The 24,026-nt window shown below is 45.5% G+C and overlaps 1 protein-coding gene across 3 annotated transcripts in view; it reads left to right on the top strand.

Annotated features, from left to right (window-relative positions):
- The window catches only part of SHISA7 (shisa family member 7), a 490,738-nt gene that overhangs the window by 456,206 nt on the left and 10,506 nt on the right, over positions 1 to 24,026 (top strand). For 2 of the 3 annotated variants that reach the window (XM_075327953.1, XM_075327952.1), the window contains exon 5: positions 9,982 to 10,137. The exons of the other annotated variant lie outside the window; for it this stretch is intronic. In XM_075327953.1, coding sequence (XP_075184068.1) covers positions 9,982 to 10,137 — 156 coding nt within the window. The remainder of the gene's footprint in view (positions 1 to 9,981; positions 10,138 to 24,026) is intronic. 3 annotated transcript variants of the gene reach the window in all.

Genomic DNA, 24,026 nt, shown 5'->3' with positions numbered 1-24,026 from the left:
ACCTACACATCATAAACAAGGGGTCTATAGGGTTATCAGGGAGTATGAGCAGGTCTTTCAAAAACACCCATTGGACATTGGGTGGATTAAAGGGGTACAACACCACATACCCACAGATACTCACCCACCTATCAAGGAGAGGTATAGGCCCATACCACCTGCCCATTACCAATGTGCCAAGGATATGCTCAGAAGTATGAAAGGAGCATGAAAGAAGCATGAGTGATCCGCGACAGCTGCAGTCCCTGGGCCGCCCCACTGGTACTTGTAAGAAAAAAAAGATGGGATCATGAGGATGTGTGTAGACTACCGACAGATTAACAAAATCACACACATGGACGCCTACCCTTTGCCCCGAAGTGAGGAATGATTAGCCGCTTTGAAGTCTGCTACTTACTTTTCCACCCTTGATCTCACCAGCGGATACTGGCAGGTGGCAGTTGCCGAGGAAGACCGGGAGAAGACCGCGTTCACTACTTTCGATGGGCCTATGTGAATTTAATAGCATGCCATTCGGGCTGTGCAATGCACCCGGGACATTCCAGAGGTTAATGGAGTGCTGCTTGGGCCACTGCAACTTTGAGACCGTCTTGTTGTATCTGGACGACGTCATCATTTACTCCAAGACCTACGAAGCACACCTGGAGCATCTGGCCGAGGTGTTTGATGCTCTGTCTAGATACGGAACGAAGCTCAAGCCATCCAAGTGCCACTTACTGAAGCCGAAGGGGCTGTACTTAGGGCATATGGTGAGTGCTGAAGGTGTGGCACCGGACCCCGAGAAGATCACAGCCATACAGAACTGGCCGCGGCCCACTACCGTCAGAGAAGTGCGGCAGTTCCTGGGCCTGATTGGGTACTACCGGAGGTTCGTCAAGGGGTATACCCACATGGCAGCTCCCTTGCAGGACTTTCTGGTGGGTCACACTGTACACGGTAAATCCTCAGAGCCTCCATTCAAATGGGGCAAGGAACAAGAAGACTCCTTTGAACGGATGAAGTCTGTCCTGACTGGGGACGAAATCCTGGCTTATCCCGATTACGGTCTCCCGTTCATGTTGTATACGGATGCCAGTAATGTGGGATTGTGAGCCATTTTGTCACAGGTGCAGAAGAGCAAGGAGAAGGTGATTGCCTATGCCAGCCAGAAGTTAAGGCCTACGAAGAGGAATCCGGAAAATTATAGCTCCTTCAAGTTGGAGTTCCTGGCACTTGTATGGGCTGTGACAGAAACGTTCAAGTACTACCTTGCCGCTGCCAATTTTAAGCTGTACACAGACAATAATCCATTGACTCACCTGGATACGGCGAAGCTGGGAGCCTTGGAACAACGATGGGTCGCACGGTTAGCCAATTACGATTTTGTTATCAAATACAGGGCTGGCCGCAAGAACACCAACGCAGATGCGCTGTCCAGGATGGCCCATTTGTTTGATGATGGGAGGGATGAAGACGACCTGGAGGAAAGTTGAGCTGCCTGCGTTCCATCAGCCCCCGTATGAGGAATGGCCCCGATCAAGTGCTCATCAGCAGCAGATAATCTGTAACCCGTTGCCTCACCATGGCTGGCAAGAAGCCCAGGATCGGGACCCTGCGATCAAGTTAGTTAAAGCGTTGCTGGCCAGAGCTGATGCCCATCTTGAACCATGCGCCCCAGAGGAGGCCAGAAAGTTGTGGCAGGACCAAAGTTGGCTTTATCTGCACCAAGGCAAGCTATGAGGGAGCTTGACCAGCCCTAAGACCCATTAGAGAATCTTCAAGATCGTGGTCCCCAAGTTGTACGTCCCAGTGGTGCTGGAGGCATACCATGATGGAGCCGGGCACTTTGGGTGGAAGAAGCTGGAGTTGTTGCTAAGAAGTTGCTTCTATTCAATAGGGATGAGAGACTCCATAGAGGCCTGGTGTAGGAATTGTGGCCCCTGTGCCTTGAGGAGGCAAGATGGCACTAGTTAGCGAGCACCACTTCAGCCGATTGTCACCAAGCAGCCCCTGGAGATCGGCTCTGGACCATGTCAAGCTGACCCCCAGCCAAAGTGGGTACACATATGCGCTCACGATGGTTAACCATTACTCATGGTTCCTGGTGGTGGTGCCTGTTAAAGATTTGACTGCCAGTACTGCAGCAAACCATGCGCAGATGAATGAGATGTGCGAGAAGATGAACCACCTGGTGATCAAGCTGCTGTTAACCCTTCCTCTAGAGGAGCAGAATCAGTGGCCTGAAAAACTACCAGACCTGGTAGACATCTACAACAACATTCCGGTGGGATCCACCAAGTGTACCCCAGCATACCTGATGAGAGCTCGACCCAGAAGACTCCCAGTGGACTTTGAGATGGAGGTGGAACTGCCTGAAACCTACGCACCCGGAGACAATTGGGACTCACGTCGCCAAGCCCAGTACAAGCAGATTCAGAAGTGCGTTGAGGAAAGTCTGAATCAAACCCAGGAATGGCAAGAATGAAACTTTAACAAACAAGAAAAAGCAGCTCCCTTCGCCCCTGGTGAAGTCGTGTTAAAAAGAAAGAGGAGGCAACACAAGTTAGATGATCAGTGGGAGAAGGAGCCGTATGTAATACAGCTATCCAACTTTGACAACCAAAAGACCTGTTTTATCAGCAAGGATCACAGGAGAACAATGGCTAAGGTATCTCGGGACCATCTGAAAAAGTGTCCAGAACCTTTAAGAATGGCAGAAGAACCTCAACCCCAGCCCCAAGTGACAGAGGGAAGGAAAAGAGTGATCCATACCATTCTAGCTGATTTTCCGGAAGATTGGCCTATGCAGAATGGAGCAGTAATTGTCCCTGTGTTAACATTCCCACAACCTATGGAAGAACCAGAGCAGGAAAGGCTTACTGACACTGCACCCACGCCAGTACCTAGAGTAGCGCCTATCCTCTTGCCACGCACACGTAGGGTCTTGCCAGTTACACCCAGCACTGAGGGCGAGGAACCTGCAGGGAGTGTAGCCATGTCATCGGAAGGGAATGAGAATCTAACAGTAAGGAGATCAACCCGTGTCAACTTTGGTCAGCCTCCACGGAGGTACAGAAAAGAGTGTTGAAAAATGTTTATAATGCCAGTAGTAGTTATAACTGTTAGGTATCGGTATTTTCGGTTGTTATTTTCCACAGTTTATTTTTCATTTAGAAAATGTTAGCAAATAAATGTTTAAGTAACCAATTGCAAATGAACGAAGAAGTTACCTGATTGACAACCAGATTCCTTTACAGTGTGTACACCCGGTAGATGGACTCTGTTGATTTTTTATAGTTAGTAAAAATTTACCATGATCACAGGACTGGTGTGACCAACACAAACTTGTGTATTGTATATAGCTGCACCTCCTGTGCCTACCAGAGTCGTCTAATATCACACTCGGGACCTTAACCTGGTCACGGACCCGCGAATAGGTTTGCAGGGGTCAGGTTTGTTTGGGTGGCGGGTTATTGGGATCCGGGACATTGGGACTGGACTGTCGCAGGAAGGGGCTGCAACGGAGCAGGTTGAGCTTCCGTTACCATTAAAACCGGTAGCGTCCCATCGTTGGGTGATGCACTCTTTAAAAAGTTTAGTAACGTTTAAGAAAAGTGCCTCCCCTGCGTGGGTTGAAACTGCAAATAAAAATGTTAACCTTGTTTTTCTATCTCTTCTACAGTTTAAAAAAAAATAAATAAATAATAAACCTCTGGTGTCCAGTAGCTCGGGGACGAGCTACGTTTAACCAAAGGGGAATGTAACGCCCTGGCCTATCAGGTCGTCACAGGGTATTGTGCAATCTGCCCTTCTGCACAGTATCCACATCCTCCTTGGTTACAGGTCCCTGGCCTTTGGTGTTGCTAAGAACGAGCTAATCAAAATCCTAGAAACACTCAGCACCACATTCACCAGACACACCAATGGGTAGCCTGAAGGGAATAGGGCCGCCCACTTAGGGGGTTGGTTAGGGAGAGTTAGGAGTGTCAGGAGCAGACAGTTGAGGATTGATTCTCAAGAGGAAAGGTCACAAGAAAGTGGAGAGAGGAGTAGCGTTGGAGGAGGTTGGGAGCAGGGCTCCTTAAGAACACTAGGTGGTAGACGTTGGTCTGGGCCTGGTAGGAGCTGGAACCCCGGTCGCAGGGGATCATGACAAAGGGCATGGAACTGCTGAGGAGGGCAGCCGGCGGCCTTGTGCCATCTCCGGGCAGGGGCCAGGGGATGACGGGGTACGTTGAACCTAGGCCGGTAAGTAGCTTCAAGCGTCCTGGTAATTCACCCGACGAGGACAGAGCCTTCAAGATTCATTCTCCACCCGCTCCAAAATCGGGGTACTAGCGCAACGAGGGGGATAGGACTTTCCCAATACACATTCCATAAAATCCCAAACGTGAACCCTGAGAGCAAGCTCACTCCATTAGCCATACGGGTGAGTGGGACCCGACTAGTTCTACACTACAGGTGCCAATCAGTAGAAAGGTGCCAAGGAAAAGGCCACAGGCTAACAAGCAACACCAACGGGCACGGGATCCAGGTGTGCTCCCTCCCTGCTGCAGCGGTGCTCAGAACTTTGGTTTACAAATTGTAGGTGTCAGCGTCATTGGACTGAGTGAGTACGCAGTGACCCCTACCTCCCCAACGGTATCCCTTTGTCAGCGTCACCGAGTCCCGAGGCATTCACACCTATCCATGGAGGGGTTAAACACCTGGCTGCCATCCCATTACCACTGGGTGCTCCCAACGGCAACGGTGGTACTCCACCTTACCACACACCGTGGGTGGCGTCACGAACGTTAAACACACAGCCCCCTGTAAATACCCCCCTTTTTATGTCGAGTGGCCGCACATCCCCTCCCGGGTCCGGAGACCCCTCTAGCCACCGTGGATCCGAATCCGAGTAGTTCTGGCTGCTGGCACGGAGGAGGTACATACTCGTACATTGCCACACAACACAGCTGGGGAGCAGAGCTACGGGGCGTGTGAGGAATGGTCAGGCAGGCTGGGTCAAACACAGTACGGGCAGGAGGAGGACCGGAGGAATGAGCAGAAGCAGAGTTGAGGTCAGGCCAAAGTTAGTACCAGAGGAAGCAACCGAGTGGGGAAGTAGGAGAGGGGAACACAGGAATGGAGGGATGACTAGGGGACGGAACACAGACAGGGCACGGGGGCACAGGAGAAGACTGATCAGGATAACACTTACAGGACCAGCAATCACAGGCAAAGCAGCGTTAAGCTTATAGCTGGTGCTGGTTCACCGGAGATATCAGTTTTTAAAGCATCCAAACTCTGGAAGTGAGGCCCAGGAGAAGGCTCCGCCCCCTAGCCATGTGGACGTGGTGGCAAAACTGTGACAACCGCATGCATTTTTTTTTAATTATTTATTTAAATAATTTAAAAAAAGGACACATACGGTTCCTCTGATTTTGATACACAGCCAAAATAAGCACATGGCTGGGGGCTGCAGCCTGTAGCCGTATGCTTTATCTGTGCTGTGTATCATAATATGGGGGGACCCTACATCAATTGTTTTATTTATTTATTTATACAGTGTGTCCACCCATATCCTGTCCACCGCCATTAACTTGAGAACAGCCGCAGTTCTAGGCATAGAAGTGGTGTCTAGGTATATTAAAGTAGCCATGCGCTATGCAATGAAACCACACATAGCGCCACCTGGTGGAAAACAACGGAGTTAGCATTTTTATTTTGAAAACAGAACGAGATACAGAAAAAAGTGAGCTACAAGTGAGTGAAAGTAGGGCATCAAGTGAGTAAAGGGCAAAAAGTGAGTAAAGTAGGGCATCATCAATTCAATACGAATCGACACCTTGCATACAGAAATGCTATGATTAGAACGTGTAAAACTCACAAGGCTGCGGACGTGAAGTGATACCTCATGGAGACCTTCCTACAAGTCATTGGGTATGGTGGCTGCGTAGAGTGGCCTCCACGCTCACCTGATCTGACCCCATTGGACTTCGTTCTGAGAGCTCACATCAAACAGCAGGTGTATGCGACCTCTCCATCAACATTGCAGGACCTACGATGACGTATCACAGGTGCTTGTGCAAACGTGTCACCTACCATATTGCACAACGTGCAGCAAGCTGTTCAGAGTCCAGATGTGCATTGCAGCTGACGATGGCCACTTTGAGCATCAAAGATAAATGAGCGCCATATGCGTGACCAGCATTCAATGTTTTGGGGGGTCATGGGTTTCATATCATAGCATAGCATGCAAGGTGTTGATTCGTATTGAATTGATGATGCCCTACAACTTTGTAATTCACTTTTTTCTCTATCTCGTTCCGGTTTCAAGATAAAAATGCTAACTCCATTGTTTTCCACCAGGTGGCGCTATAGGTGGTTTCATTGCGTAGCACATGGTTACTTTACTATTGCACCACAAATACCACATTTTAATACCCACTAGACGGCATCATAACCATAGAAATACACTAAGTAACTCCTTAAGGAAATCACTCAAATGCCATAATGTCATAAAACAACAATTTTATTGATATATTTTTTAAAAAAAATGACAATTTTTACTGTTGGCACAATGGGACAGTGTAGACCACAAGTGAGTCCCTCCTAACAAGGGAGGGGTAGGTGCGGGCGCAGCCAGACCATCAGTGTAGGTCAAAATTTACACAAAATAGTAATGTCCATTAAACACACACAGCCCACCATATGGCTATGGAACCTCAAGGATAAAGCTCATATGCAGATAGCACACCCCCTGAAATACCACCACATAATATAGACAAAGAATATAGTTCAAAACCACATGTATCCAATCAATGCGGGTATATCCAGGAGATCGCACCAATACATAAACAGCTCCAATTAATGATTAAAGTTTATAGCGGTTCTGGCTGTTCTAATATCAGATGATGCCAACATAGCAAAAATCACCCTGAGGTAGTGAAAGAGGGCATCACCGCTATATCAAATCAAAGAATACATTTAATCAGAGTCAAAGCGGTGATATCCAATTCCATCAGCCCCCTACCAGTTCCATAAGCCATCCAGACCATACGAGAGCAAAAAGTAAACAGACCTGACCGATGAGCCGACCATGCACCCGCAGCCACCACGCCTCGACGCGTTTCACTGCTGCTTCTTCGGGAGGCAGGTGTACAATGAAGACAGATAAGAGTCTATTTATACCCTAGTTTTATTAAGGAGCGCGGAGTAACATGTGTTTTTTCGGCGCGAACGCCACCATGCAATGTGGATTACACAGGAAATGACTCGGCGCTAGTTCCGGTCATGACGTGGAGCCGTCAGTCACAGGGGCCACGGCAACGCGATGCCATAGACACCGCGCATGCGTGGCCACACGCCATTTGACCGTACTGAAGCGCCGGGAATCCACTGCAGGGCTTAGCCGCGCACCACATGTATTGCATTACAAACTCCTTTAGAAGTGAAGGTATTAATAATAACAATACACAACTAGGGAAACCTCCTAGATTATGGGGGAAGCCTTATAAGCAAATAGTTATTATAGAATAATCGCACACTGACATGGCCGGAATTACCGATAGGATATTAGAATAACTATACAATATATATATGTGCATATGTCACTAGGCTATACTAAGACGAAGATCTATACCTAGACACCACTTCTATGCCTATAGTTGCCGCAGTTCTCAAGTTAATGGTGGTGGACAGGATATGGGTGGACACACTGTATTTAAGCCAAGCTAGACGCACACAATGACTGGGATTGGAAGCAGTCAGCAGACACACTGCCACTCAGGGTGGGGGCGTGTCTGACTGCAACCAATCACAGGCGTCGGTTGGTGGGGAAAGCAGTGCATATGAAATGAGCCTAATGCGTGGCCCCAAAAACGAATGCTTGGTCTTGAAGCAGCATACAGCCATTCTGATGTCTCGGTAAGTACACCACGCTTGCTCTAATCCCCCTATCCCTTCTACCACCAATTTTAATCACCGGATTCTGGTTCCCATAGACTTATATGGGAACCAGAATCCGGCCCGGGACCGGATTTTAGAAACTAGATCACTGCATTCAGCCGGTCCCAGTTATCTACAAGTCCTCTCATCACTATCACCTATTGACTTGAGGCCTATACGCTATGACCACCCATCACAAACGTCACTTGAGTGGTGTAGCATCCACAGTGTCTGTCTACATACAGTATAGTCAATGGGACTGATGGAGATAGATGAGTACAGTGCTCATTTTGTGCCTGTCCCATGGACACTTGACCCCTGCTCTCATAATTCTTACCTCCAGCGATTATCAAGTCATTACCTAGTCTGTAGATTGGTGATGTATTGTTAGTGCAAACCTTTTGATAACCACAAAGAACAGGCATATAGGGGGTAGTATTAGGGTTGCATTACACTATGTGCAGAATTATTAGGCAAATGAGAATTTTGATCACATGATACTTTTTATACATGTTGTCCTACTCCAAGCTGTAGAGGCTTGAGAGCCAACTACCAATTAAGTAAATCAGGTAATGTGCATCTCTGTAATGAGGAGGGGTGTGGTGTAATGACATCAACACCCTACATAAGGTGTGCTTAATTATTAGGCAACTTCCTTTCCTGTGGCAAAATGGGTCAGAAGAGAGATTTGATGGGCTCTGAAAAGTCCAAAATTGTGAGATGTCTTGCAGAGAGATGCAGTGGTCTTGAAATTGCCAAACTTTTGAAGCGTGATCACCGTACAATCAAGGGTTTCATGGCAACTAGCCAACAGGGTCGCAAGCAGCGTGTTGGGCAAAAAAGGCGCAAAATAACTGCCCATGAATTGAGGAACATCAAGCATGAAGGTGCCAAGATGCCATTTGCCACCAGTTTGGCCATATTTCAGAGCTGCAACATTACTGGAGTATCAAAAGCATAAGATGTGCCATACTCAGGGACATGGCCAAGGTAGGGAAGGCTTAGAAATAAGAAACATAAGATAAAATGTCAAGACTGGGCCAAAAAATATCTTAAGACTGATTTTTCAAAGGTTTTATGGACTGATAAAATGAGAGTGACTCTTGATGGGCCAGATGGATGGGCCAGAGGCTGGATCATTAAAGGGCAAAGAGCTCCACTCTGACTCAGACGCCAGCAAGGTGGAGGTGGGGTACTGGTATGGGCTGGTTTCATCTAAGATGAACTTGTGAGACCTTTTCGGGTTGAGAATAGAGTAAAGCTCAACTCTAAGACCTACTGCCAGTTTATGGAAGACAACTTCTTCAAGTAGTGGTACAGGAAGAAGTCAGTATTGTTCAAGAAAATTATGATTTTCATGCAGGCAATGCTCCAACACATGCATCCAACTACTCCACAGCATGGCTGGCCAGTAAAGGTCTAAAAGATGAAACAATAATGACATGGCCCCCTTGTTCACCTGATCTGAACCCCCCATACATAACCTGTGGTCCCTCATAAAATGTGAGATCTACAGGGAGGCAAAACAGTACACCTCTCGGAACAGTGTGTGGGAGGCTGTGGTGGCTGCTGCATAAACAGATCAAGCAACTGACAGAATCTATGGATTGTAGGCTGTTGAGTGTCATCATAAAGAAAGGTGGCTATATTGGTGACTAATTTTTGGGGGTTTTGTTTTTGCATGTCAGAAATGTTTATTTCTAAATATTGTGCAGTTATATTGGTTTACCTGGTGAAAATAAACAAGTGAGATGGGAATATATTTGGTTTTTATTAAGCTGCCCAATAATTCTGCACAGTAATAGTTACCTTCAAAAAAGATATCCTCCTAAGATAGCCAAATCTAAAAAAAATACCACTCCAACTTCCAAAAATATTAAGTTTTGATACTTATGAGTCTTTTGGGTTGATTGAGAACATAGTTGTTGATCAATAATAAAAAAAATACTCTAAAATAAAACTTGCCTAATAATTCTGCACACGGTGTATATGCTTTCTGCATCATCATTTCCTCTAATTTCTCACATTTGTGCTGCTCTCATTTCTGACCTTAATTTTTCTGCTCTTTTCTAGACTACCGAATTAACAATATTCAACTTCCACCTTCTTCCACAAAATATAATACCATGTCCTTCTCTCGATCTTTTCATAACCTCTCTCACTTACCACCCTCTTATGAATCTGCTATTAAGTCTGACATCAGCCGGTATTCTTCTCTCAAGCGGCTAGGTATGTGTTCAACTAGATTGTATTTCATTCATGTGTATTGCCAATTGCATGAAGGTAAATTTTGCTCAGCTAAAAAAACTTACAATTAATTGTGTTTTCTTACCAATGGTGCTAACAATGTAAATTCATATAGCTATAATAAAGCCATAACTATATTAACAAATATCATACAAATACATGTATGTAGATAATGTATAAATATAGATAGTAGATAGTGTAACACATTTAAAGCAGGGGTCTCAAACGCAGCTGGGTGTATGGGCCGCATTTAGAAAAAAAAATTGAGAGGGGCCGCATTCTTTGCAGGACAAAGTGACATTATTAATGAATCCATGTTTTTTTTTCTATACATCTTTGGATCACTTTTTTGAACATTTTTTTACTTGTTTATTAGAACAAACCTGCACTTTTTTCTGTTTAGTTATGTTTATATATACAGTACAGAAAAAAGTTTGGACACACCTTCTCATCTCTAGAACAACTGTTAAGAGGAGACTTTGTGCAGTAGGCCTTCATGGTAAAATAGCTGCTAGGAAACCACTGCTAAGGACAGGCAACAAGCAGAAGAGACTTGTTTGGGCTAAAGAAGACAAGGAATGGAAATTAGACCAGTGGAAATCTGTGCTTTGGTCTGATGAGTCCAAATTTGAGATCTTTGAATCCAACCACCGTGTCTTTGTAGAAAAGGTGAACGGATGGACTCTACATGGCTGGTTCCCACCGTGAAGCATGGAAGAGGAGGTGTGATGGTGTGAGGGTGCTTTGCTGGTGACACTGTTGGGGATTTATTCAAAATTGAAGGCATACATAACCAGAACCAGCATGCCTACCACAGCATCTTGCAGCGGCGTGCTATTCCATCCGGTTAGCGTTTAGGTGGACCATCATTTATTTTTCAACAGGACAATGACCCCAAACACACCTCCAGGCTGTGTAAGGGCTATTTGACTAAGAAGGAGAGTGATGGGGTGCTACGCCAGATGACCTGGTCTCCACAGTCACCAGACCTGAACCCAATCGAGATAGTTTGGGGTGAGCTGGACAGCAGCATGAAGGCAAAAGGGCCAACAAGTGTTACGCATCTCTGGGAACTCCTTCAAGACTGTTGGAAAACCATTTCCGATGACTACCGCTCATCAAGAGAATGCCAAGAGTGTGCAAAATAGTAATGAAAGCATAAGGTGGCTACTTTTGAAGAACCTAGAATATGAGACATATTTTCAGTTGTTTCACACTTTTTTAAGTATTTCATTCCACATGTTTTAATTCATAGTTTTGATGCCTTCAATGTGAATCTAAAATTTTCAGAGTCCTGAAAATAAAGAAAACTCTTTGAATGAGAAGTGTGTTCAAGCTTTTGGTCTGTACTCTGTGTGTGTGTGTGTGTGTGTGTATATATATATATATATATACAGTTAGGTCCAGAAATATTTGGACAGTGACACAATTTTCGCGAGTTGGGCTCTGCATGCCACCACATTGGATTTGAAATGAAACCTCTACAACAGAATTCAAGTGCAGATTGTAACGTTTAATTTGAAGGTTTGAACAAAAATATCTGATAGAAATTGTAGGAATTGTCACATTTCTTTACAAACACTCCACATTTTAGGAGGTCAAAAGTAATTGGACAATTAAACCAAACCCAAACAAAATATTTTTATTTTCAATATTTTGTTGCGAATCCTTTGGAGGCAATCACTGCCTTAAGTCTGGAACCCATGGACATCACCAAACGCTGGGTTTCCTCCTTCTTAATGCTTTGCCAGGCCTTTACAGCCGCAGCCTTCAGGTCTTGCTTGTTTGTGGGTCTTTCCGTCTTAAGTCTGGATTTGAGCAAGTGAAATGCATGCTCAATTGGGTTAAGATCTGGTGATTGACTTGGCCATTGCAGAATGTTCTACTTTTTTGCACTCATGAACTCCTGGGTAGCTTTGGCTGTATGCTTGGGGTCATTGTCCATCTGTACTATGAAGCGCCGTCCGATCAACTTTGCGGCATTTGGCTGAATCTGGGCTGAAAGTATATCCCGGTACACTTCAGAATTCATCCGGCTACTCTTGTCTGCTGTTATGTCATCAATAAACACAAGTGACCCAGTGCCATTGAAAGCCATGCATGCCCATGCCATCACGTTGCCTCCACCATGTTTTACAGAGGATGTGGTGTGCCTTGGATCATGTGCCGTTCCCTTTCTTCTCCAAACTTTTTTCTTCCCATCATTCTGGTACAGGTTGATCTTGGTCTCATCTGTCCATAGAATACTTTTCCAGAACTGAGCTGGCTTCATGAGGTGTTTTTCAGCAAATTTAACTCTGGCCTGTCTATTTTTGGAATTGATGAATGGTTTGCATCTAGATGTGAACCCTTTGTATTTACTTTCATGGAGTCTTCTCTTTACTGTTGACTTAGAGACAGATACACCTACTTCACTGAGAGTGTTCTGGACTTCAGTTGATGTTGTGAACGGGTTCTTCTTCACCAAAGAAAGTATGCGGCGATCATCCACCACTGTTGTCATCCGTGGACGCCCAGGCCTTTTTGAGTTCCCAAGCTTACCAGTCAATTCCTTTTTTCTCAGAATGTACCCGACTGTTGATTTTGCTACTCCAAGCATGTCTGCTATCTCTCTGATGGATTTTTTCTTTTTTTTCAGCCTCAGGATGTTCTGCTTCACCTCAATTGAGAGTTCCTTAGACCGCATGTTGTCTGGTCACAGCAACAGCTTCCAAATGCAAAACCACACACCTGTAATCAACCCCAGACCTTTTAACTACTTAATTGATTACAGGTTAACGAGGGAGACGCCTTCAGAGTTAATTGCAGCCCTTAGAGTCCCTTGTCCAATTACTTTTGGTCCCTTGAAAAAGAGGAGGCTATGCATTACAGAGCTATGATTCCTAAACCCTTTCTCCGATTTGGATGTGAAAACTCTCATATTGCAGCTGGGAGTGTGCACTTTCAGCCCATATTATATATATAATTGTATTTCTGAACATGTTTTTGTAAACAGCTAAAATAACAAAACTTGTGTCACTGTCCAAATATTTCTGGACCTAACTGTATATATATATATATATATATATATATATATATATATATAAAGCATTTTAAATGGTGCAAAAAAATAATTAATACTTTATTTTGAATTGTATCACCTTCTTGTAATATCGTTTTAAAATTAGCAGCATCATATACTAATCTTAGTTAACATATTGTAGTAATGTCCCCATCTGTGTGCACTATATTAATGTCTCCCATCCTTGTGGTATTGTGCCCAGTAGTATTGTGCCCATCCTTGTAGTATTGTGCCCATCCTTGTAATAGTGTGCCCAGTAGTATTGTACCCATCTTTGTAATATTGTGCCCAGTAGTATTGTGCCCATCTTTGTAGTATTGTGCCCAATAGTATTGTGCCCATCCTTGTAATATTGTGCCCAGTAGTATTGTGCTCATCCTTGTAATATTGTGCCCAGTAGTATTGTGCTCATCTTTGTAGTATAGTGCCCAATAGTTTTGTGCTTATCCTTGTAGTATTGTGCCCAGTAGTATTGTGCTCATCCGTGTGGTATTGTTCCCATCCTTGCAGTAATGTTCCCATCCTTGTAGTATTGTGCCCATCCTTGTAGTATTATGCCCAGTAGTATTGTGCTCATCCTTGTAATATTATGTCCAGTAGTATTATACCCATCCTTGTAGCATTGTGCCCAGTAGTATTGTGCTCATCATGTTATTATTTTAGTTGTGCTGCTGTGATACATCATTTCTCACGGGATCAATAAAGTGTATCGTATTGTATCTTATTGTATCCTTGTAGCATTGTGCCCAGTAGTATTGTGCGCATTCTTGTGGTATTGTGCCCATCTTTGCAATATTGTACCCAGTAGTATTGTCCTCATCCCTGTAATATTGTGCCCAGTAGTATTCAGCTCATCCTTGTAGCATTGTGCCCAGTAGTATTGTGCTCATCCTTGTAGTATTATGCCCAGTAGTTTTGTGCCCATACTTGTAGTATTGTGCCCATGCTTGTAGTATTGTGCCCTGAAGTATTGTGCCCATCCTTGTAGTATTGTGCCCTGCAGTATTGTGCTCATCCTTGTGGTATTGTGCTCATTCTTGTGCCCTGCGGTATTGTGTCCTGCAGTACTGTGCTCATCCTTGTGTCCTGTAGTATTGTGCTCATCCTTGTGGTATTGTGGCCATCCTTTAGTAAAAAAAAATATTCTCCTCATTTTTACACCGTTCCCTGTGTGCCCACGATCAGTGTTTGCAGAGTTTTGGATGCAGAATGTTTCAGCTGCATCCAAAACACTGTGGTGCAGTACAATTAGAGTGGATGGGATTTCTAAAAAACTCATGCTCACTGTGCTTGTCCGGTCAGAAGTGAAAACTGACCTGCGGTGCGGCTTGCAAAGGCCGCAGCATGTGAATTTATGCTGCGGAGTCGCACACCCTCCCTAGGGAGAATACAGCAAGGAGACCGCAGCACCCCAAACCCTGATCACGGGCACAGGCAGCTGCTGTCTCCTAAGGAGGATAATCGCTGCCCCGCAGGTCAGAACCCACTGCGTCCAGGAAGCAGGGCCTGATCGTGAGCATGTACCTGCTTGTTACGGCCTGTAACAATCGCAGCTCTATAACCGGGGCCGCAGCCAGCAGGACTTTACTGCAATTGAATCCATTTGCACTATACCATGGCTACCTCCGGCCAATCAGATGCAAGGAGGTGAGGTCATACAGCGACATCACTTCCTTGCATCTGATTGGTGGACAGCAGCCATTGATATAGGGAAGACAGCACCTCTGCACGGCACCGCAAATTATTCAATTGTAGTAAAGTCCTGACTAGAGTTGAGCGTTGTTCAAGGTTCGCTAATTTCATGTTCGAGTTATTTTGGGGGTGCTCGAGATCGAACTTGAACGCGAGCTTTTTGCTAAAAGCTCGATAGCTCGAGTTACGTTCGAGAACGGTTCGATCAGCAAAAAGCCTAGCTAGTTACTAGCTGGCTTTTCACTGTAATAGTGTGAGTCACTCTGTGATTCACACTATTATCTAATTTCAGCGTATAGTGTGCGGAGGCGGCGCGTTTAGATCAGTGCTGCTGGGATGCTGCGATCGCCATTTTTTTTTTTCCCCCTAAGCGCGCGTGCAGTGTGGCGGGCCAGCATATCAGCCAAGCCCAGACACACACACAGCAAAGTGGTCTTTTTTGCCAGACAAGCAAGGGTATGTGTCATAGGCTGTCCATGTCACATATCCTTGCATTATAAATACGGCCATTTTCCCTCATGGCGCCATTATCTGCTTTCTGCATGTAGGTGACAGTCAATGCTCACGCAGCTCCTGTCGCTGCTCCGGCTGTGTACGCTATACACACAGCGCTCTACAGATTAGGGACAGAAGTTTATTTCAGCCCTTTTCAGGGCTTTTTTCCTCGGGCTCAGAGCCATAGGTGACAGGCAAGTCCATGGAAACGCTGTATACAGCTTCAGATAACAGCGTCTGTGTACCTAAGTTCAGGGAATTCCTTGCTGCATTTCACCATTAGGAGGGATAGAAAGTGAGGCTTCCTTTCCTGTCCACTCACCCAGAGAACCCGGCCACTGTACCCACCTGCCCACTTTTGCCACGCTATTTTTATAGCAAACAGTTCTGAAACTTAGTGGCATCCAAAAAGTGGCTGCTATACTCCATTGTTGTCCCACTGGTGCCAAGCGATTTCCAGCACCTCTGCATTCAACCCTCATGCACATTTTGCTGCGCTATTTTTCTAGCAAACAGTGCTGAAAATTAGTGGCATCCACAAAGTGGCTGCTATACTAATTTTGTGTCCCACTGGTGCCAAGCAAGTCCCAGCACCTCTGCATTCAGCCCTCATGCACATTTTGCTACACTATTTTTATAGCAAACAGTGCTGAGAATTAGTGGCATCCACAAAGTGTCTGCTATACTAATTTTGTGTCCCACTGGTGCCAAGCAAGTCCCAGCACCTCTGCATTCAACCCTCATGCACATTTTGCTACGCTATTTTTATAGCAAACAGTGCTGAAAATTAGTGGCATCCAAAAAGGGGCTGCTATACTCCATTGTTGTCCCACTGGTGCCAAGCAAGTCCCAGCACCTCTGCATTCAACACTCATGCACATTTTGCTATGCTATTTTTATAGCAAACAGTGCTGAATATTAGTGGCATCCAAAAAGTGGCTGCTATACTCCATTGTTGTTCCACTGGTGCCAAGCAAGTCCCAGCACCTCTACATTCAACCCTCATGCACATTTTGCTACGCTATTTCTATAGCAAACAGTGCTGAATATTAGTGGCATCCAAAAAGTGGCTGCTATACTCCATTGTTGTCCCACTGGTGCCAAGCAAGTCCCAGCACCTCTGCATTCAACCCTCATGCATATTTTGTCACGCTATTTTTAAAGCAAACAGTGCTGAAAATTAGTGGCATCCACAAAGTGTCTGCTATACTAATTTTGTGTCCCACTGGTGCCAAGCAAGTCCCAGCACCTCTGCATTCAACCCTCATGCACATTTTGCTACGCTATTTTTAAAGCAAACAGTGCTGAAAATTAGTGGCATCCACAAAGTGTCTCCTATACTAATTTTGTGTCCCACCTGTGCCAAGCAAGTCCCAGCACCTCTGCATTCAACCCTCATGCACATTTTGCTACGCTATTTTTATAGCAAACAGTGCTGAATATTAGTGGCATCCAAAAAGTGGCTGCTATACTCCATTGTTGTCCCACTGGTGCCAAGCAAGTCCCAGCACCTCTGCATTCAACCCTCATGCACATTTTGCCACGCTATTTTTAAAGCAAACAGTGCTGAAAATTAGTGGCATCCACAAAGTGTCTGCTATACTAATTTTGTGTCCCACTGGTGCCAAGAAAGTCCCAGCACCTCTGCATTCAACCCTCATGCACATTTTGCTACGCTATTTTTAAAGCAAACAGTGCTGAAAATTAGTGGCATCCACAAAGTGTCTCCTATACTAATTTTGTGTCCCACTTGTGCCAAGCAAGTCCCAGCACCTCTGCATTCAACCCTCATGCACATTTTGCTACGCTATTTTTATAGCAAACAGTGCTGAAAATTAGTGGCATCCAAAAAGTGGCTGCTATACTCCATTGTTGTCCCACTGGTGCCAATCAATTTCCAGCACCTCTGCATTCAACCCTCATGCACATTTTGCTACGCTATTTTTATAGCAAACAGTGCTGAAAATTAGTGGCATCCACAAAGTGTCTGCTATACTAATTTTGTGTCCCACTGGTGCCAAGCAAGTCCATGCACCTCTGCATTCAACCCTCATGCACAATTTGCTACGCTATTTTTTATAGCAAACAGTGCTGAAAATTAGTGGCATCCAAAAAGTGGCTGCTATACTCCATTGTTGTCCCACTGGTGCCAATCAATATCCAGCACCTCTGAATTCAACCCTCATGCACATTTTGCTACGCTATTCTTATAGCAAACAGTGCTGCCAGTTTTAAGGCCATAGTTGCATTGTCAGGGATAGTCAGTGTTGGTTCTTCAGCTGTCAATAAAGCTAGACCACCTCTGCAATCTACACCACCTCTCAATTTTTGCTACCACATTTTAAGTGGCTAATCTTGTCGCTAACAAAATGAGTGGCAAAAGGACAGATGCTGGTGGAAAGGGAAACAGGCGTGTTGGTAAAGGAAAAAAAGTTTGTGTCCTTGGGGAAGGTGGCAAACCTACATTAACATCTGCTGAATATAAGCCATCTTCCAGCAAAAGTAAGATGTCTACTACTTTCCGTGGACAATCCGATGTGCTCCCTTTTTTACGGACCCGAACAACTGTAAAAAGGTAGATGATGCACAAAAAAAGAAAATGCTTGAATGGATCTCAAGTGCTCCAACAAGTGCCCTCTCCTCCACCTCAACTACCACATAAAAAAAACAGTCCTCTGAGTTGTCAACCCAATCACACTTGCTTTCTCCCAGCTATCAAGTCTCTACCCACCCTGCACAGGATGGTGTAACAGAGATGGCTGAGTCTGCAGAGCTGTACAGTCACACTATAGCCTGGGAATCAGAGGTCTGCTCCCAAGCTACAGTGAGTACAGCACAGGAAATGGTCTGCAGTGATGCTCAGAAGCTTTGTGACTCAGATTCAGGCCCTGATGACCAAATTTATGAGCATAATGTAGGGCCTCATTCACAAACTGTAACATCTGTTGATGTAGACAATGAGGGACATACTGATGACGATGAGACGCAGATACCAGATTGGGATGACAACTTAAATATTCGGTCAGGGCAGGAAGAGGCTAAGTCTGAGGGCGAGGGAAGTGCAAACACAACGCTTGATGATGAAGTTCTAGATCCCACTTACTGTCAACCCACAGTCAGGCACTTGAGGAGGTCAACAGAGGCGGTGGAGGAGTATGCAACTGACGATGAAGTTACCTTGCGCCTTCCTAGACAGAGTCGGAGTACTGGTAGCACGTCTACAACTGCATCCTCAGCCACCACTCTCCCTCTGAGCACAAGTCGGGGTGGCTCTCCAGGTCACATGTCCTCTAAGCCTTGCCTAGCCTGGTCCTTTTTTGACCTTGCATAGGATCTCCCAAATCATGTGATCTGTAAAATTTGTTGGGAATCTATAAGTAGAGGCAAAAAGCTCACCAGTTTGACAACTTTTTCCATGAATCGTCACACCAAGCATAATTCCCAGTGGGAAGCTCACTGTGCTGCAATGCGGCCTAGCGTAACGGCCCAACCACCGCTGGCCCTTCCAGTGCATCCGCGCGCTCTTCTTCTTCTATGACTGTGGGGACAGCTGTCACACCTGGTTTTCCACGCACACCTTCGCACTGTAACCGCAACAGGTAGTTTGCTTGGTAGGTCGTCAGTTGGTTTGGAAGGGGAAACAAGTGCGGGTGTACAGCTCTCTCAGACATCGATAGCACCAACGTTGGATGAAGGCAACATCATGTCTACGCCTGCACTTTCCTCACAAACCTGCATTTTTCCAGGGACACCCTACTCACCACCGTCTACACACAGCATCCAGATCTCTGTCCGTCAGATGTGGACAAATAAAAGGCCATTTCCTCCGACCCATGACAAAGCTAAGAGGTTGACTTTATCCCTCTGTAAGCTCTTTGCTACCGAAATGCTGCCTTTCCGCCTGGTGGACACACAGGATTTTTTAGACCTTATGTCTGTCGCTGTGCCCCAGTACCAGATGCCCAGTCACCACTACTTCTCTAAGAAAGGTGTGCCTGCGCTACACCAGCATATCGCACACAACATCACCGCTTCCTTGACAAACTCTGTGTGTAAATGGGTGCATTTCACCACTGATACTTGGACCAGTAAGCATGGACAGTGGCGTTACATGTCACTGACTGGACACTGGGTAACTATGGTGATAGATGGAGAAGGGTCTGCTGAAGAAGTCTTGCCGTCCCCACGACTTGTGCATTAATCCTCTGTATGTATAAGTTCCTCCAACACTTCTGCCTCCTCAACCTCATCTGGGTCCTCCACCTCCGCCCCAAGCCTGCCTGGTCAGGCCACCAGCGTTGTAACTGCGCACAAGGAATCACGCACACCTCCTTACTATGCTGGCAGCAGAGCGCAACGGCATCAGGCAATTTTATTAAATCGTTTCATAATTTTTTTAGACCATCCTTTGCAAGGCCAACAGAGACAAAAAGTCTGACACATAGTCAACGGTTGCAGAGGATGATACAGGAGTATCTCCAAATGAACATCGATGCCATGACTTTGCAACTGGAGCCTTGCTCATTTTCGGCTTCAAATCTTGAAAAATGGCCTAAGCTCGCCACTTACGCCTTGGAGATCTTGTCGTGTCCAGCTGCAAGCGTTGTGTCTGAACGTGTCTTCAGTGCTGCTGGGTGTGTGCTGACAGATAAGAGCACGCGTCTGTCTAGTGAATATGTGGACAGAATAACGTTCATCAAGATGAACAAGTCATGGATCCACAAGGACATTACTACCCCTGTGTCATCCTGGGGAGAGTAAATGCTTGTGGATTTGGAATGTGCTAGATGCAAATGTACCAGTCAAGTTTGCAACTGGGGCACAAGTGATGCCACTGAAGTGGTGTCTGTGGGGCACAATTTTCGGAAAAAAAGGAGACTCTGCTTGGAGTAACCCTTGCTGTGTTTTTAAAAATGAGCCAAGATGAACAAGTCATGGTTCAGCAAAGACTTTGCTACCTATCCCGGTGTCATCCTGGGGACAGTTAAGGCTGACGTATTTTGGAATGTGCTTAATGCAAATCAAAACATCCTGATTGCAACTAGGGCACAAGTGCTGCCACTGATGTGGTGTCTGTGGGGCACAATTTTAGGTAAAAAGGGAGACTCCGCTTGGAGTAACCCTTGCTGTGTTTTTAAAAATGAGCCAAGATGAACAGATCTGGGATCAGCAAAGACTTTGCTAGACCATCCCCGGTGTCATCCGGGCGACCGTTAAGGCTGGTGTATTTTGGATTGTGCTTGATGTAAATCAAAACATCCTGTTTGCAACTAGGGCACAAGTGCTGCCACTGAATTGGTCTGTGGGGCCCAATTTTTGGAAAAAAGGGAGACTCTGCTTGGTGTAACTCTTGCTGTGTTTTTAAAAATGAGCCAAGAAGAACAAGTCATGGTTCAGCAAAGACTTTGCTACCTATCCCAGTGTCATCTTGGGGACAGTTAAGGCTGGCGTATTTTGGAATGTGCTTGATGCAAATCAAAACATCCTGTTTGCAACTAGGTCACAAGTGCTGCCACTGAAGTGGTGTCTGTGGGGCCCAATTTTTGGAAACAAGGGAGACTCCACTTGGAGTAACCCTTGCTGTGTTTTTAAAAATGAGCCAAGATGAACAGATCTGGGATCAGCAAAGACTTTGCTAGACCTTCCCCGGTGTCATCCGGGCGACAGCTAAGGCTGGCGTGTAACTCTTGCTGTGTTTTTATAAATGAGCCAAGAAGAACAAGTCATGGTTCAGCAAAGACTTTGCTACCTATCCCGGTGTCATCTTGGGGACAGTTAAGTCTGGCGTATTTTAGAATGTGCTTGATGCAAATCAAAACATCCTGTTTGCAACTAGGGCACACGTGCTGCCACTGAAGTGGTGTCTGTGGGGCCCAATTTTTGGAAAAAAGGGAGACTCCGCTTGATATAACCCTTGCTGTGTTTTTAAAAATGAGCCAAGATGAACAGATCGGGGATCAGCAAAGACTTTGCTACCTACCCCGGTGTCATCCTGGGGACAGTTAAGGCTGGCATATATTGGAATGTGCTTGATGCAAATCAAAACATCTTGTTTCCAACTAGGGCACAGGTGCTGCCACTGAAGTGGTGTCTGTGGGGCCCAATTTTTGGAAAAAAGGGAGACTCCGCTTGATATAACAATTGCTGTGTTTTTAAAAAATGAGCCAAGATGAACAGATCTGGGATCAGCAAAGACTTTGCTGCCTATCCCGGTGTAATCTTGGGGACAGTTAAGGCTGGCGTATTTTGGAATGTGCTTGATGCAAATCAAAACATCCTGTTTGCAACTAGGGCACAAGTGCTGCCACTGAAGTGGTGTCTGTGGGGTCCAAACTTTTTCGAAAAAAAGGAGACTCTGCTTGGAGTAACCCTTGCTGTGTTTTTAAAAATGAGCCAAGATGAACAGGTCTGGGATCAGCAAAGACTTTGCTAGACCTTCCCCAGTGTCATCCGGGTGACAGCTAAGGCTGGCGTATTTTGGAATGTGCTTGATGCAAATCAAAACATCCTGTTTGCAACTAGGGCACAAGTGCTGCCACTGAAGAGGTGTCTGTGGGGCCCAATTTTTGGAAACAAGGAGACTCCGCTTGGAGTAACCCTTGCTGTGTTTTTAAAAATGAGCCAAGATGAACAGATCTGGGATCAGCAAAGACTTTGCTATCTATCCCGGTGTCATCCTGGGGACAGTTAAGGCTGGCGTATTTTGGAATGTGCTTGATGCAAATCAAAACATCTTGTTTGCAACTAGGGCACACGTGCTGCCACTGAAGTGGTGTCTGTGGGGCCCAATTTTTGGAAAAAAGGGAGACTCCGCTTGATATAACCCTTGCTGTGTTTTTAAAAATGAGCCAAGATGAACAGATCTGGGATCAGCAAAGACTTTGCTATCTATCCCGGTGTCATCCTGGGGACAGTTAAGGCTGGCGTATTTTGGAATGTGCTTGATGCAAATCAAAACATCCTGTTTGCAACTAGGGCACAAGTGCTGCCACTGAAGTGGTGTCTGTGGGGCCCAATTTTTGGAAAAAAGGGAGACTCCGCTTGGAATAACCCTTGCTGTGTTTTTAAAAATGAGCCAAGATGAACAAGTTATGGTTCAGCAAAGACTTTGCTACCTATCCTGGTGTCATCCTGGGGACAGTTAAAGCTGGCGTATTTTGGAATGTGCTTGATGCAAATGAAAACATCCTGTTTGCAACTAGGGCACAAGTGCTGCCACTGAAGTGGTGTCTGTGGGGCCCAAGTTTATGGAAAAAAGGGAGATTCTGATTGGAGTAACCATTGCTGTTTTTTTAAAAATGAGCCAAGATGAACAAGTCATGGTTCAGCAAGGACTTTGCTACCTATCCCGGTGTCATCTTGGGGACAGTTAAAGCTGGCGTATTTTGGAATGTGCTTGATGCAAATGAAAACATCCTGTTTGCAACTAGGGCACAAGTGTTGCCACTGAAGTGGTGTCTGTAGAGCCCAATTTTTGGAAAAAAGGAAGACTCCACTTTGAGTAACCCTTCCTGTGTTTTTAAAAATGAGCCAAGATGAACAAGTCATGGTTCAGCAAAGACTTTGCTACCTATCCCGGTTTCATCCTGGGGACAGTTAAGGCTGGCATATTTTGGAATGTGCTTGATGCAAATCAAAACTTCCTGTTTGCAACTAGGTCACAAGTGCTGCCACTGAAGTGGTGTCTGTGGGGCCCAATTTTTGGAAAAAAGGGAGACTCCGCTTGGAATAACCCTTGCTGTGTTTTTAAAAATGAGCCAAGATGAACAAGTCATTGTTCAGCAAAGACTTTGCTACCTACCCCGGGGTCATCCTGGGGACGTTTAAAGCTGGCGTATTTTGGAATGTGCTTGATGCAAATGAAAACATCCTGTTTGCAACTAGGGCACAAGTGCTGCCACTGAAGAGGTGTCTGTGGGGCCCAATTTTATGGAAAAAAGGGAGATTCTGCTTGGAGTAACCATTGCTGTGTTTTTAAAAATGAGCCAAGATGAACAAGTCATGGTTCAGCAAGGACTTTGCTACCTATCCCGGTGTCATCCTGGGGACAGTTAAAGCTGGCGTATTTTGGAATGTGCTTGATGCAAATGAAAACATCCTGTTTGCAACTAGGGCACAAGTGCTGCCACTGAAGTGGTGTCTGTGGGGCCCAATTTTTGGAAAAAAGGGAGACTCCACTTTGAGTAACCCTTCCTGTGTTTTTAAAAATAAGCCAAGATGAACAGATCTGGGATCCGCAAAGACTTTGCTACCTCTTCCTGTGTCAAGCTGGGGACAGTTAAGGCTGGCGTATTTTGGAATGTGCTTGATGCAAATCAAAACATCCTGTTTGCAATTAGGGCACAAGTGCTGCCACTGACCTAGTGGTGTCTGTGGGACCCAATTTTTGGAAAAAAGGGAGACTCCGCTTGGAGTAACACTTGCTGTGTTTTTAAAAATGAGCCAAGATGAACAGATCTGGGATCAGCAAAGACTTTGCTAGACCTTCCCCGGTGTCATCCTGGGGACAGTTAAGGCTGGCGTATTTTGGAATGTGCTTAATGCAAATCAAAACATCCTGTTTGTAAATAGGGCACAAGTGCTGCCACTGAAGAGGTGTCTGTGGGGCCCAATTTTTGGAAAA

This window comes from Anomaloglossus baeobatrachus, chromosome 11 (genome assembly GCF_048569485.1).
Source record: "Anomaloglossus baeobatrachus isolate aAnoBae1 chromosome 11, aAnoBae1.hap1, whole genome shotgun sequence".
Classification (NCBI taxonomy): Eukaryota; Metazoa; Chordata; class Amphibia; order Anura; family Aromobatidae; genus Anomaloglossus; species Anomaloglossus baeobatrachus.
Note: the sequence above shows the minus strand (reverse complement) of the source record. Positions and strands in the feature narration are given on the sequence as shown.